Genomic DNA, 12500 nt, shown 5'->3' on the forward strand with positions numbered 1-12500 from the left:
ATGAAAGCTGGACATGCACAAGGTAAACTTCACAAGGCCTTTATTTGTCTAAGAGCCCACCTAGCTCTGTGGTAAATTTTATGTTTACTGAGTGTAAAAGCTTCACTTCTCTCCTAAATCTCCAGGACTGAGCTGAAAAGGCAGTCTTGGCAGATCAGTGACTTTTAAAATTAACAGTGGGACAATATTTCATTCTTAAATATTCATCAGAAGGAAGAGAAATTTAAAACATCTAACTCAACGGAACATAAAAATATCAACTGAATACACCATAATGCCAGGATATTTTAAAGGTTTTGATAGCAGCATTAATGCTTTGATAACGTCTGTTTTAAAGATCCCTTTGTCCTGCTCAGGACTCTAAATGGGTTTCACAGAACTCGGTGAGAAGAGGCTCTATAGCAAGGATGGAGATTCCCCGTGGGTGGCCAGAGGGCAAGTGGGAGAGGGCAGAACACATTTCTTACAAAGAAGTTTCATGCTCTATCTTGCATCAGGAAATAAAACCATGCTTTGGAAACAGGACCAGGACAGATAACATAAGAAATTCTATACAAACAACAAATCACAGCATGACGTGAACTCAGATGAACATGCAGGTCAGGCAGAGTGCTTTTTTCCCTTTCAAACATACTCAGACTTACCCGCATGGAGATTTAAATGGGATATTAGAAATCCGCAGAAAAATTTGACAAAAATGTCTAGTAAAGACCTTCAGTATCTCGGTACTGAAGAATTTTATTAGTTGTGCTAATACTGACAGAGAAGAACACTCCTCTCCCTCTCACGGAATTGTTTTCTAGTGTTAAATTTCCAGTTGACAATTTAAATGATACTTCATCTGGCCCAGTCAGGAATCATTTTTACCATTAAAAAGAGTGAGGTTACTGCTGTGATTTCAGAGCAGAAGTATGTATCAGTTATTTAATAAGCCACGTTTTCATCCAGCTGGTACCAACAAACTATATATGCTGGAATCCAGATTAAAGGAAGGTCGAATATGGAAAATCAATTCTTTGCAATAGTGTATGAGTCACTACAGGTTTTCTTTTACATCATCAGAAACATAAATACATTGGGCTCTTTGCTCTGCATGAGAAAATGGATGAATTGTGCTCACTTTCTACCTTCTGATTCTTGTTAGAACTGGCAAAAGGAGAGACTACATTTGCAATAAACTGAATTATGGGATTGTGTGAGGACTGCTCTGCTAGCCTTGCTTAAAAGCAGCAGGTAGAGAAACCGATGACCATTATTTACTCCAGACCTGTGCACCTTCACCATTTCTACGAGCACTCAGAAGCGAGTTGTGACTCTGCTCTGTATCCAGGCACAGTCTGACCCTGTTCTCAGGCAGAGTAGCAGATAAATGTTGTGATCTACTCGCCAAATTACTTCATCGTTAAGGGACTTGTGTTGTGAGGGGTAGCCAGTCCAAGAAACAGTGACAGAATGAAAACTTGGTTAGGAAAATACCAGGAAAAGCAAACAAAATATCTTAAATGTATAGAAAATGGCTCTTCATGTAAGTATGTGAAATATTCTATAGCAATTACTGATAATGAAAGGAGAAAATGGAGGCAAAATCAGGCTGAGTTGAGTGAAGCCCAAGTTAGGGTAAATGTTCTGTTTTCAAAAATATTTTATCACAGCCAGCATTAGGCACATCAACAAAACTTCGGAGTCTGATACCCACAGAAATGTAGAGAATTCCCAAGCATTAAATATTAGAAGTCCAAGCAGCTGAATTGTAAATATAATGTCTCCTACAGCAGCAGTTCTTCGTATTACCTGGCTCCATAAGTATGTGTTGTAGAGAGCTGTCAGCATATCTGGCCTCAGAATTTCATTACATCCTTGTTGCAGGAGCATCTTGGCAAAGGATTTATATTTTTTCTGTTCATGCAAATGGCAACGAAGCACAAAAGAGACTGGTGAACACCATAACAACAACACAGCTCTAGATCCCAGACACTTTGAGAGTGGAGAGATTTAGGCGAGGTACTGTATGTATTCATTCAGCTGCGCATACAATTTACATCTCTACCTTTAGGAGTGCCAGGTGCTTATAGCAAGAGTTGCATAATTAAGGAAACGGTGAAAATATTTTTTGGGAGGTAAGAGTAAATTATACATTAAGGTGAAGGCACTCAAAAGCCAAATGTGTCACTGTCGCTTGTGTTCAGCTTAAGAAGATCATGCTTGTAAAGGTCATTAAAAGAGGGGTAATGAAAAATAAACAGCATGCATTTTTTAAAACCTCTCCAATGACCCCAGATGTCAATTGATGCACAAGTTATGAAAGTACATACAGTAGAGATCAGCTCACTCAAAAAGCAATAGTTCTTTTTGGGTGCCAAAACAAGGACTGTCTGATGAACTGCACTAAAGCATCGCACCATCACAGCAGAGACCCATGATGCTGCCCGACATTCCACACAGACGGAGCGGCTGGAACCCAACCAGGCACTGGCTGGCAGCCCCGGCTGGTGCTCCTACAGTACCTGACTGCTCAGAGTAGTCCCCCACTTGGCCAGGAGGTTCCTGGGATCATCCACAATAACGCTGTACCTATCTTTGAGCTTCTCATAGGCAGCCTTATATAATTTCTGCTCAGAATGGCATAATAAAGCGTAACAAATAAAAGAGAGTGAAGACACAGCGAGATCATCATTCTAACCATTGAAACCTCCCTATGTGGACTATTTAAAAGCTGGGATTGAAGCTGATATCCAAAAGAGAAAGATATATTGAAAAAGAACAACACAAACAGAAAATATTTGCAAATGGTACATGCACTTCCACAGGCATTTCTAAGGATGTCTGTAGTCTACCCCTGTCACTCTTCAATAAGCTTCTGTATCACTTACTTTCCTCATGAAAAATAACTGCAGAAGCAGCTCTGTGTGGAATTAGATTCTTGGTTTGAGTATACAAAGAGAACATATGAAGTGCAAGAGTAAAACAGAATGTTACATTATCATCAGATATTTTGTAAGCAAAAATTATAAACCCTTGTCACAAACCCCATCACGTACATAGCACAAGACATTTAAATGACCTTACCTAAATGTATGGAGCCCTCCTTGCTAAAATTCTACTCGTTTATGTTTCTCATACTATTTCCTTATTTGCTCCATGAACAATAAAAAGACTGAATGCTAATAATCTCCCATTACTAATTCTGTTTTACTGCTGATCAAATTAAGTGAAATTACAACAGCGGTACTGGAACGGTATCTGTTGTGAAACAGTTTTTCTTAACTAGAACAGGTAATACTGTCATACATCTCCTGATGGGTAAGCAATGTACCCTGAAGTCTGCTGTAAAAGAATTAAAACCAGGACGTGGTAGTGTAAACACACTCTGCTTTAGCACAAAGCATCAGTCTGGCGTGGTGTGCCAGCTGTAAGCCAGGGAGAATTTCTACGCCACCTAGAAAACGGTGCTTTTCAGCAGGTTTTGTCCTGTGGGTGGGATATTCCTAGCAACCCATTGGAGATTCTAATCTCAAACCCAGGGGCTTCTCTCGAGCCCCTTTGCTACTATGTTGTGTTTGTTATTTCTTTAGCATTACAGGAAAAAAGTAAGAAGAATTAAGTAGCAGAGTGGGAGAATTCAAGGCAAAATATCTGAATTGAAACAAAGCTATGACAGCTTTGGGAATATTATGATCTTCCTAACACTGATGAAGGGTTTTTCCCATGTTTCAGGAAAGTAATTGTGATTCTCTCTATACCTTTTTTCAGCTGACAGTCAGCAATCAGTGTTACTAAATAATCACCATTATTTAAGTTCATATTTATTTACCTGTCAGCAAATGCTCCTATACAAAGGCAAAGTAACAGAACAGGGGTCAGGGTTTCACTTTTTAGGTACTGCAAACCTGCCCTGTCCTAATACTCAGGCAGACAATAGGAATAACCTTGTCTTTTGAGAGTTTAATCTGACCTTAAGACATCTTTAAGCCTGAATATATTTTAATTTATTTGCAATTTCATCGGGAAGATCAACCTTCAACTCAGTGTCAACATAAACTCACTTACTAATCCAGTATGAGACTGCAGAAATCTTTAACACTTACCGCATCCATCAACTGAGTTGCATGCTTAAAATGCTTGTTAATTGGAGAGTCAGCTACATACTTAAACTGAGACTTAGTCTTCTCAAAAGTCTCCTTGTACTTACACTGGAGGAAAAGAAAAACAAACACAGGAAAACATTCCAATGTTAACCCAAATAAGGGTCACTGAAAACATACGATTTTAGAAGCAACGTGCAGCAAAATCATGGTAGAGTTGTTGTCTACGCGCATTCAACATCCACAAATGAGACACTGTAGTAGTTTGCAGGATGTAACCATCACATCAAGCAAGGGAAATTTCAGATCTTCAGAAAGTTAAAGGTACATTAGAATCACTGGAAAAATTACCATGGAGCTGATATCTTTGTAAGGGACAGAAGGGATAAGTAAAAAATGGTTTGCCTCTGTTTTCCTTTACAGTAAGAACTGAAATTTTACATACTACGTATTAAGTTCTACTATGAGGGTTCTCAAGCCCTGGCAGAGGCTGCCCACGGAAGCAGTTGAGTCCCCATCCCTGGAGGGGTTTAAAAAGCAGGTAGATGAGGTGCTTGGGGACATGATTTAGTAGTAGACAGGTATGGTTGAAGGTGATGATCTCTAAGGTCTTTTCCAACCTAATGACTCTATGATTCTATATTCATATCTACGTCTAGGTCAGAACTGGATTCTCCAGCAAAAAACTTCACTACAATGTAAGAAAATGTCAAAAAAACCCGTTTAGCAACAATTCAAAGCGCTGTACTTACCCCACTGTAGAGCACCTTATTCTGTTCTGCCAGAGCAAAACTTGGAGTATCCCACGCATAACAGCCGATGCCTCTGAGCCATGACAAGTCTTCCTTGTATTTAACCTTTGGAAAAGAAGTAAAAAGATTCCATTTTAAGCATCACCAAGCAGTAGCTGATCAATGCTGAAACAGCACCTCAACGCAAGGCGTCACAAACAGAGCTACATCCATTATTTTTGCACTATAAAAGAAGTTACAGTTACTCAAACTTTTCTGATGGTCTCAAATTATTCACATACCTACTCTGTCGTGAGCTACTGGAGTCCCTGTGTGAATTAAAAACCATTTATTCTTGTACAATTAAGGCATTATTGTACACGTACAGCTATGTACAATTAACGGTTATGTGGTTAACAAACACACCTCAGTCAATGCAAGTGAAATGAATTAAGGCCGTTCTACTAATTCTAAAAGGAGATGGGCTGCAATTTCAGCATCTGACTTGCTCTGCCATTTCACAGATTTGCCAGGTAAAAATGTAAATCACTTTGAACATTCCAGCCGCCTTCCCTTTCTCAAGAAATAAGATTTCACTTTCATTTTTGAAGCCTAGTTAGGATTTTCAACCTCTCACATCCAGGAACTATTTGAACTTACATCACTAATAGCATCCGTGACTGCGCGATGATGGAAATTCTCCGGACGGTCTGGGATCGATCTCCAGATTCCTAACTGGCTCATATAATTTTCCTTATATTTCACCTACAAAGAAAATTGAAGAATTAAGAAAAACTATTTGAGAACAGAACACTCCAGACCATGCAGCTGCATGAAACTCCTCCTGAATTATCAGAACAAATTGGTGGAAAACAGATTTGCTTGCATCCACCTTTCTAATACCGAAGGCAATCAAGTCCATAATCTTCCACAGCAAGTCAATATTGACAGTCCTAATTATATTTTTCTAATTACTTGACACACTTAAATAGAGCAATAGCAGAAATGGCATATTCTAGGCTATTAAATGGAAAACATAAATTAGGAATGAAAATATATACATACACTGCTAATATCATCGGTGACCTTTCGATGATAGACAATATCCAAAGCATCTTTCACGGTGTGGTATTTGCCCTTGGCATTCTCAAAGGTTTCTTTGTAGCGCAACTGGTAAGAAAAATAATGCAAAAGAATATATTATATTTACCTGTAATATTTTAGTTAAATCTCCTCCCTCTTAGGAATGACATCCAGGAACATGTTGCTGTTCAACATCCTAACGTAAGCCCTGAGGAATTCTAAGGAGCTGCAATTGCCTACAATCTACTGCAATTTGACTGAGGCTTGTGCTGAAAATTAGAGAGAGAGAAGTTGGTCCACCTAAAGCAACACTGCATCATATTCACTTGCAGACTAAAGACTGAGGAAAAAACATCCATGTATCCCTGGGCTACTCTCTAAAGCAGTGGCACTGCCACTGTTGCTATAAAAAAAACCTACTTAGCCTTTCTTCTATGTCCTGATCTGGAAGAAAGAAGGAAGATCGTTCCAATCATTCCAGGATAAAGACTTGCTCAGATGAGGAATTCAGGTGTGCAAAACAGCTGGGAAGCACCTCTGCAGTATTTAAAAATCATTCTTAAGAGAGCAGTAAGACTAATGGCTAGAACAAAGCACCAGCCCAGCACATATCCTTTAGGATACAACGTGTGATCTGAAATACGTAGCAAAGATCTCATGAATGAGCAGAGTACTCAGCCAGTGCCTTAAATCACAAATCAGCCTCACCTTAACAATCTTACGGGAAGCAGCTCAGATTACTTTCATCTACTTCTAAATTAAAAAATGAGCACATTTTCAGTGATGTGCAAGTTCACTTTTGACACAAAGCTGAGATGAAATTATCACATAAATGCTATTCCGCTCTGGCATCAGCATCAATCATTTCACTCCAGTTTGCACTATTTGACCATTCCACGTGTAAGCAAACTACTGTGAATCTGTTTTGCACACTTCAGTGCAATGGAAAATGAATTATAATAAATACAGAAAGCATTACAGTGACATCAAGTAAAAACTTAACATCTGTAATATGAAATGGAAACGTATATGCAAGTGGGGTCACCTAGTTTATGAGAGAGAGAGGGAGAGAGAGAGAGGGAGAGAAGAAGAAGGAGGAGGGGAGGAGACTGGGGAGATCAAAGAGGGGAGAGGAAAACCAGAAGAAAGAAAAAGCAGTGGTGAAAGCATTGATGGACTACGTACATCACTGGCATTCAGGTACGCTCTCTTGGCTCTGATCAAGACTGGTGTGTCAGGGACAGGCGTGTATTTGTCCTTCATCTTCTCATACTGGGTCTTGTACTTTTTCTAAGAGAGACAGCAAAAGGCAAGAGTTATATCTTTAGTCTTAGAAGCATTTGCTGAGTGCACAAAGTCGTTTTTGCAAAACACTTCTGTTAAATCTTTGGCAAACAAGCTCAACTGTTCAGCTCTTTCTGAGTCTTGGTCTTACTGTGCCTCAGATTCTGCAAACAAGCCCTTCGAAACAGCTGTCTGATAAAATACTAAAATGTATTAAAAGGGTGTGCTTTTTTAGCACAATTTATAAGCAAAATGTGTGTGGAACTTAAGCATAAGAGACAGAAAATTAAATGTAATGTAAACAGATCTGAGCCTTGAAACTATTACTAAAATTAGAAATTAAATTCTAAACAGTTCAACAGAGCTATCCCAAACAAACCTCTTACCTCACTGACCATGTCCTTCACATGCCTAGCGTGTGTAAAGGCTGGAGTCTGACCACCAGCGTGATGGTGAGGCCTCTCTTTTGTGGCCAGCTCCACATACAAGTACTGCAGTAGAAGAAGAAAAGAATCAAAAACGTATACTTTTAAAATAAGTTTTACTTTATCTCTCTGAAAAATTACTGTAAATTCATGATGTATACACAATCTACCCCAGGAAAAAATAATGCACCCTTTCCCCTTCCATACCTTTCTCTACTCATACTCTCATATTCTCTAAGTGCTCACAAGCCGTGAAAGTCAACAAAACCAAAGGTGACATGTGACCTCCCTGCCCTACGCCCAGACCTTGCTTTGATAAAAGCATCCAGGCCATCTGGTTTTCACTTTCATCTTCATTTTGTTCTGCAAGTTTAAAAATTGCACAACATTTGTAGCTAACAAATCAAACAACGAATGAATAAAGAAATCTTGATGAATCAAGGTAGATGGATAAAAATATTTACTCTGCTAATGAAGACAGAGTTTCAGAGAATCTGAAAGGGATTGGACCAGGATTCAATGCATTATTTTAGATGGATAAAGCTGAACATGGTTGACGTGAAATCCTTAGCCACTTAAAAATGAGCAATGGTCACTTAAAATATCTGCTCTAGGAATTCTACACTGCTTTGAAGTTGCCTGGAAAGAATTTGCTGTACTTGAAGATTATATTAAGACAGATCCTCTAATTATTTTTTTTTATGAGTACAAATTTTTCACCTGGCTCTGTATTTTTTGTCCTTGCTTGGCTCTTAAGAAGTCAGGTGTATCAAGGACAGAAGTATATTTTGTCTTCAGCTCCTTGCCTGCAGCTCTGTAAACCAGCTGGAAAAAAAGAGAGGTCCATGAATTATTTCTCTGTTACACATGTTCATTTAGCAGCTGAACAGCTTTGCAATTGTAACATCTCATGTATTTCAGAAAAAACACAGTGAGAGGGTCTGAGCTTAATTATAGCAAACAATATAGATAAGACAATATAGAACTTACTTCACTCAAATGGGTTTTCAGTTCCTGAACTGTTCTGTATCCAGGAGTATCCAGTACCACGTTGTATTTAGGCCACATCTTCTTTGCAGTATCCGTGTATATATAATTAGACTGAAAAAGAAAAGCAGTATCACTTAGGAATCTTGTGGTATTCTTGCTAGTAAAGAAAGTTTCACCGTCCAACCTAACGGTACTTTGAAGCAGCCAACTAGCTGCACGGCAGGAAATTCTGTCTTAAGTCTTTACTCATTTTTCTGTACTTAACTTCCTGGAATCACATAGCCTGCATGTAAATAAATCAATTATTACACACGGTTCTCCGAAACTCAATCTTACCCAGAGCTTACGCAGCTGTCGAGCACGGACCATATCAGGAGTGTCGTACAGGAAGCAACCTAAGCCCCTCAGCCACTTCAGATCCTCTTTGTATTTATTCTACGAAGTAATTAGAACAAAAAAAACCAAGTTAACTTTTGGGATCATTTCATCAGCCAGTTCCTAAACACAGTTGCAAAGCATTTATCTCTTACAGAACAGAATGCAAATGATAGGTGCCGAATTCCCCCTCCAGTATTAAGCCTCTTGTATCCAAATACCAGGTATCTTAACAGAAGTTGCTTACATCACTCGTGATGTCCCCAACGTAGCGGCAGTGCAACACCTGAGGGGTGTATGGCAAAGAAATCAAGTGTCCCTGCATCTTAAAGAAATCCGACTTGTAGATCAGCTGAAAGGCAAAGAAAAAACAGTGTTTCACATGTTTGATCACACTGAATAATCTAAATCTCTTCTGGGTTTTTTATGTTAGAAGGACACGTACATCACTGACAGCTTCCTGCGTGGCTCTGACTTGACGGATTTCTGGGGTGTCTGGGGTGGTATGGATCTTGTCCTTGTACTTGTGGTATGTTGCCCGATACAACCTCTGGATCAAAGAAAACAGCATCCAATGTATTAAAAACATAAAATGACAAGCAGCTCAGCAGAGCGCAAGTATTTCTCTTTGAAGGGCAGGATTTTCCTAGGTATTGCATAACTACCAGAGAAAAGGGAGCAGATTTCCATTTCCTAACAAGGCAAAGATTTTCCAAAACTGCTTTTGACAGCAGCACCTCTAAAACATGGAGAACCTACCTAATCCTACAAATGTGCAGATATGTATGTTTAATTTTCATCCTAGTAAAGCCAATGATGAAAGAAGTGAGTACATTACGTATAAAATCTAAAACTACCGAGGCCCAACGCTGTACAGATACAATAATTTCCATGCACCTTTAATCAGGGATCAGTGGATCGGTTTATATAATTAGGCTGCAATTGATTTTATATTTTACAGGCTTAGAGAGAGTTAGAGTTGTCAAGAACCTTATCAAGCCATACAGCCCAACTCCAAGCCTGAATCAACGATCCCTTGCTATTCTTGATAGATCTTTGTCCCAGCTGCTCCCAGAAGCCTCAAACAACCACCCTACAACCTCCCCAGTCAACGTACTCTCGTTGTTCATATTTTGGGCACTATAAATACAACTAAAAGCAAGTAGGTATATTTACTGTACCTCATTAATGACTTGATTCACTTTCTTCACATTTTCAAACCCAACATCGTTAGGTCCCAGAGTATAGCCTTTAGCTTTCATGTGTTCATAGGCTTCCTTATATTTCAGCTATAAGGTGGAAAAAGGAACAAAACAATACAGAACGAAAATTTGATTGTGATTCTACTTACACTGCAGTTCTGACAGCAGTTTATGCAATATAAAGAGTGAGACTTCTAGAGATAAAAAGTGAGATTTAGCTATATCAGAGTTAAATATGCTACAAATCATTATTTTTACCTTTACCAGGTGGTCCAAGAGTGATAATATTTTCAATTTCACTTGCATCTAATAATGTATTTGCATCTGCCTGAGGAAATTTATATTTTGATTGTAATTGCTTCAGGTAATTACAGGGTTTGGTAACATATACGTTCTGTTAAGGCCAGAAATATCAGTGTTGGGGCTTGAGTGTGCTAATAAGTACATGGAGCTATCCCACTCCTGTTGGTCTCCAACGAGCAATCATGTATCTGGGAAATAACTGTCTCAGACAGTTGTGCACTTATGCAAGATGGACATCAAATATTTCTTTGCAACTCCAGTAGGGGAACTCAGCGCGTTACTCACATCACTGCCGATGTATTGGACGTGTTTAGCATGCTGGAAGCTGGGCATATCTTTGGGAAGGTTGTACCCAGTCGGCAGGGCGTTCACACCAGCCCAGCGATACAAATTCTGCAAGAGAAGAGAGAAGGAGTTTGTGGCACGTGTGTGTAACATCTGAGAGTATTCATTAGCTGCACAGGAAATCTCTTAATTGCAATTGGCAGAAAGTTTCCCCCCCGCCTGCATTACAATGCACACTGCTACATTAAAATCTTTTTCGCACTGTCAGTTTAGAGCAGTGAAGTCCAGCTCCTCTATCTGAAAAGCTGAAGACGGATATTAACTTTTAAACAACTTGCTTTTTCAGTATCAGAAACTCTGTGGACCCAAAAGCTTTCTACTTACTTCACTCTGTATTTTGTTTGCATGATAAGCCCGCTCCAGATCCACTGTCTTATCGGTAGGAATTGCTTTGCCTCTGACATTTTGCTTGTATTCACCACGGTAGACAGCCTGAGAAAAAGCAGAAGTAATTAGAGGAGAGTCATACTTAAGATGTTCTCTCACAGTACGTATTGTTTACATACATATAGGAATTTCTCCTAAAAATCCAGATTAAATGATTTTGGATTCGAGCAATTAATGATTTCAGTGATTGTGTTCCAATATCTTTACAAAGGCAGGGGCAATGAGTTACAGGTAACAGCAATTATTAAATTATTAAAATTAAATGATTGAAAAATATTAAAAGTCACATTTCTAGAAGCTGTGAGGTACTGGCATGTGCGATATTGAAAGGTGATGTGAACACTTACTTCACTTAAATTCAAGCCGCTGAGAACATTCTGGACGTAGACAGGAGTGTCAGTGACCACAGTGTATTCACTCTTCATTTTTTCTGCCTTAGATTTGTACTTAATCTGCAGAGAGAAATCCAGGAGCTCTATAATAAGGCTAGTCAACGTTAACTGAATGCATTACATTATTAGATTTATTATTTATTTTATCACCTAACTATTCTACTAGTGAACCAGTGTTTAAACAGAAACTGTATTGAAATGATGACTGAATAAATGAACATGGCACCTCGCTAGTTAAGAACAGCTGGTAAGTTACATCAAAGGACGTTAAGAAATGTCAACACTCATTCATAGAACTGGCACGTGCACCATAAGGCAAATACCCAACACACTTCTCCTGAAGCTCTTGATCAGGAAGTGCAGGGACAGGGCAAGGGGGAATGTTTTTAAGCTGAAAGAGAAGGAAAGAGATCTAGATGTGATCTCAGGCAAAAATGTTTTGCTGTGAGGGCAGGGAGGCCCTGGCCCAGGTTGTCCAGAGCAGTGGTGGGACTGGATGGGCTTTAAGTTCCCTTCCAACCCAAACCATTCCATGATTTTATTAAACATACACTTCAGGCTGTCCTAAACAGGATGTAACCTGGCAACATTTACTTCTTCTAGAGCAGCAAAGCTTAAATAACCATATATGAATGTTTCAGCAGAGGAGGACCAATAACATTTTCCAGATTACATCTCAGGCAGAAGCTACTCCATCTTTTTAAAATAATGGATTAAAGAAGCAGAGCTGGCATATCCACTTACATCACTGCGAAGATCGTAAGCATGTTTGGCATGGAGGATTTCTGGAGTGTCCCAAACAAAGCAGCCAATGCCTTTCAGCCAGTTGAGATCATCCTTGTACACCACCTAAGGCACCAGAACAAAGAAAACCGTAGCATTTCCACTAGAACCTTATCTC

At 39.2% G+C, this 12500-nt stretch overlaps 1 protein-coding gene across 43 annotated transcripts in view; it reads right to left on the reverse strand.

Annotated features, from left to right (window-relative positions):
* NEB (nebulin) overlaps positions 1–12500 on the reverse strand; it is a 115794-nt gene that overhangs the window by 33624 nt on the left and 69670 nt on the right. For 41 of the 43 annotated variants that reach the window (XM_069861623.1, XM_069861615.1, XM_069861616.1 and 38 more), the window contains 17 exons: positions 12344–12448; positions 11555–11659; positions 11145–11252; positions 10761–10868; positions 10152–10259; positions 9416–9520; positions 9218–9322; positions 8932–9030; positions 8596–8706; positions 8326–8430; positions 7567–7671; positions 7082–7186; positions 5879–5983; positions 5474–5578; positions 4835–4939; positions 4086–4190; positions 1792–1896 (listed from right to left, as the gene is read on the reverse strand). In XM_069861623.1, coding sequence (XP_069717724.1) covers positions 1792–1896; positions 4086–4190; positions 4835–4939; positions 5474–5578; positions 5879–5983; positions 7082–7186; positions 7567–7671; positions 8326–8430; positions 8596–8706; positions 8932–9030; positions 9218–9322; positions 9416–9520; positions 10152–10259; positions 10761–10868; positions 11145–11252; positions 11555–11659; positions 12344–12448 — 1794 coding nt within the window. Of the gene's footprint in view, positions 1–1791; positions 1897–2504; positions 2610–4085; positions 4191–4834; positions 4940–5473; positions 5579–5878; positions 5984–7081; positions 7187–7566; positions 7672–8325; positions 8431–8595; positions 8707–8931; positions 9031–9217; positions 9323–9415; positions 9521–10151; positions 10260–10760; positions 10869–11144; positions 11253–11554; positions 11660–12343; positions 12449–12500 lie in introns of all 43 variants that reach the window. The other 2 variants (XM_069861606.1, XM_069861614.1) reach the window with 1 other exon arrangement.

Source organism: Phaenicophaeus curvirostris, chromosome 7 (genome assembly GCF_032191515.1).
Source record: "Phaenicophaeus curvirostris isolate KB17595 chromosome 7, BPBGC_Pcur_1.0, whole genome shotgun sequence".
NCBI classification, from domain to species: Eukaryota; Metazoa; Chordata; class Aves; order Cuculiformes; family Cuculidae; genus Phaenicophaeus; species Phaenicophaeus curvirostris.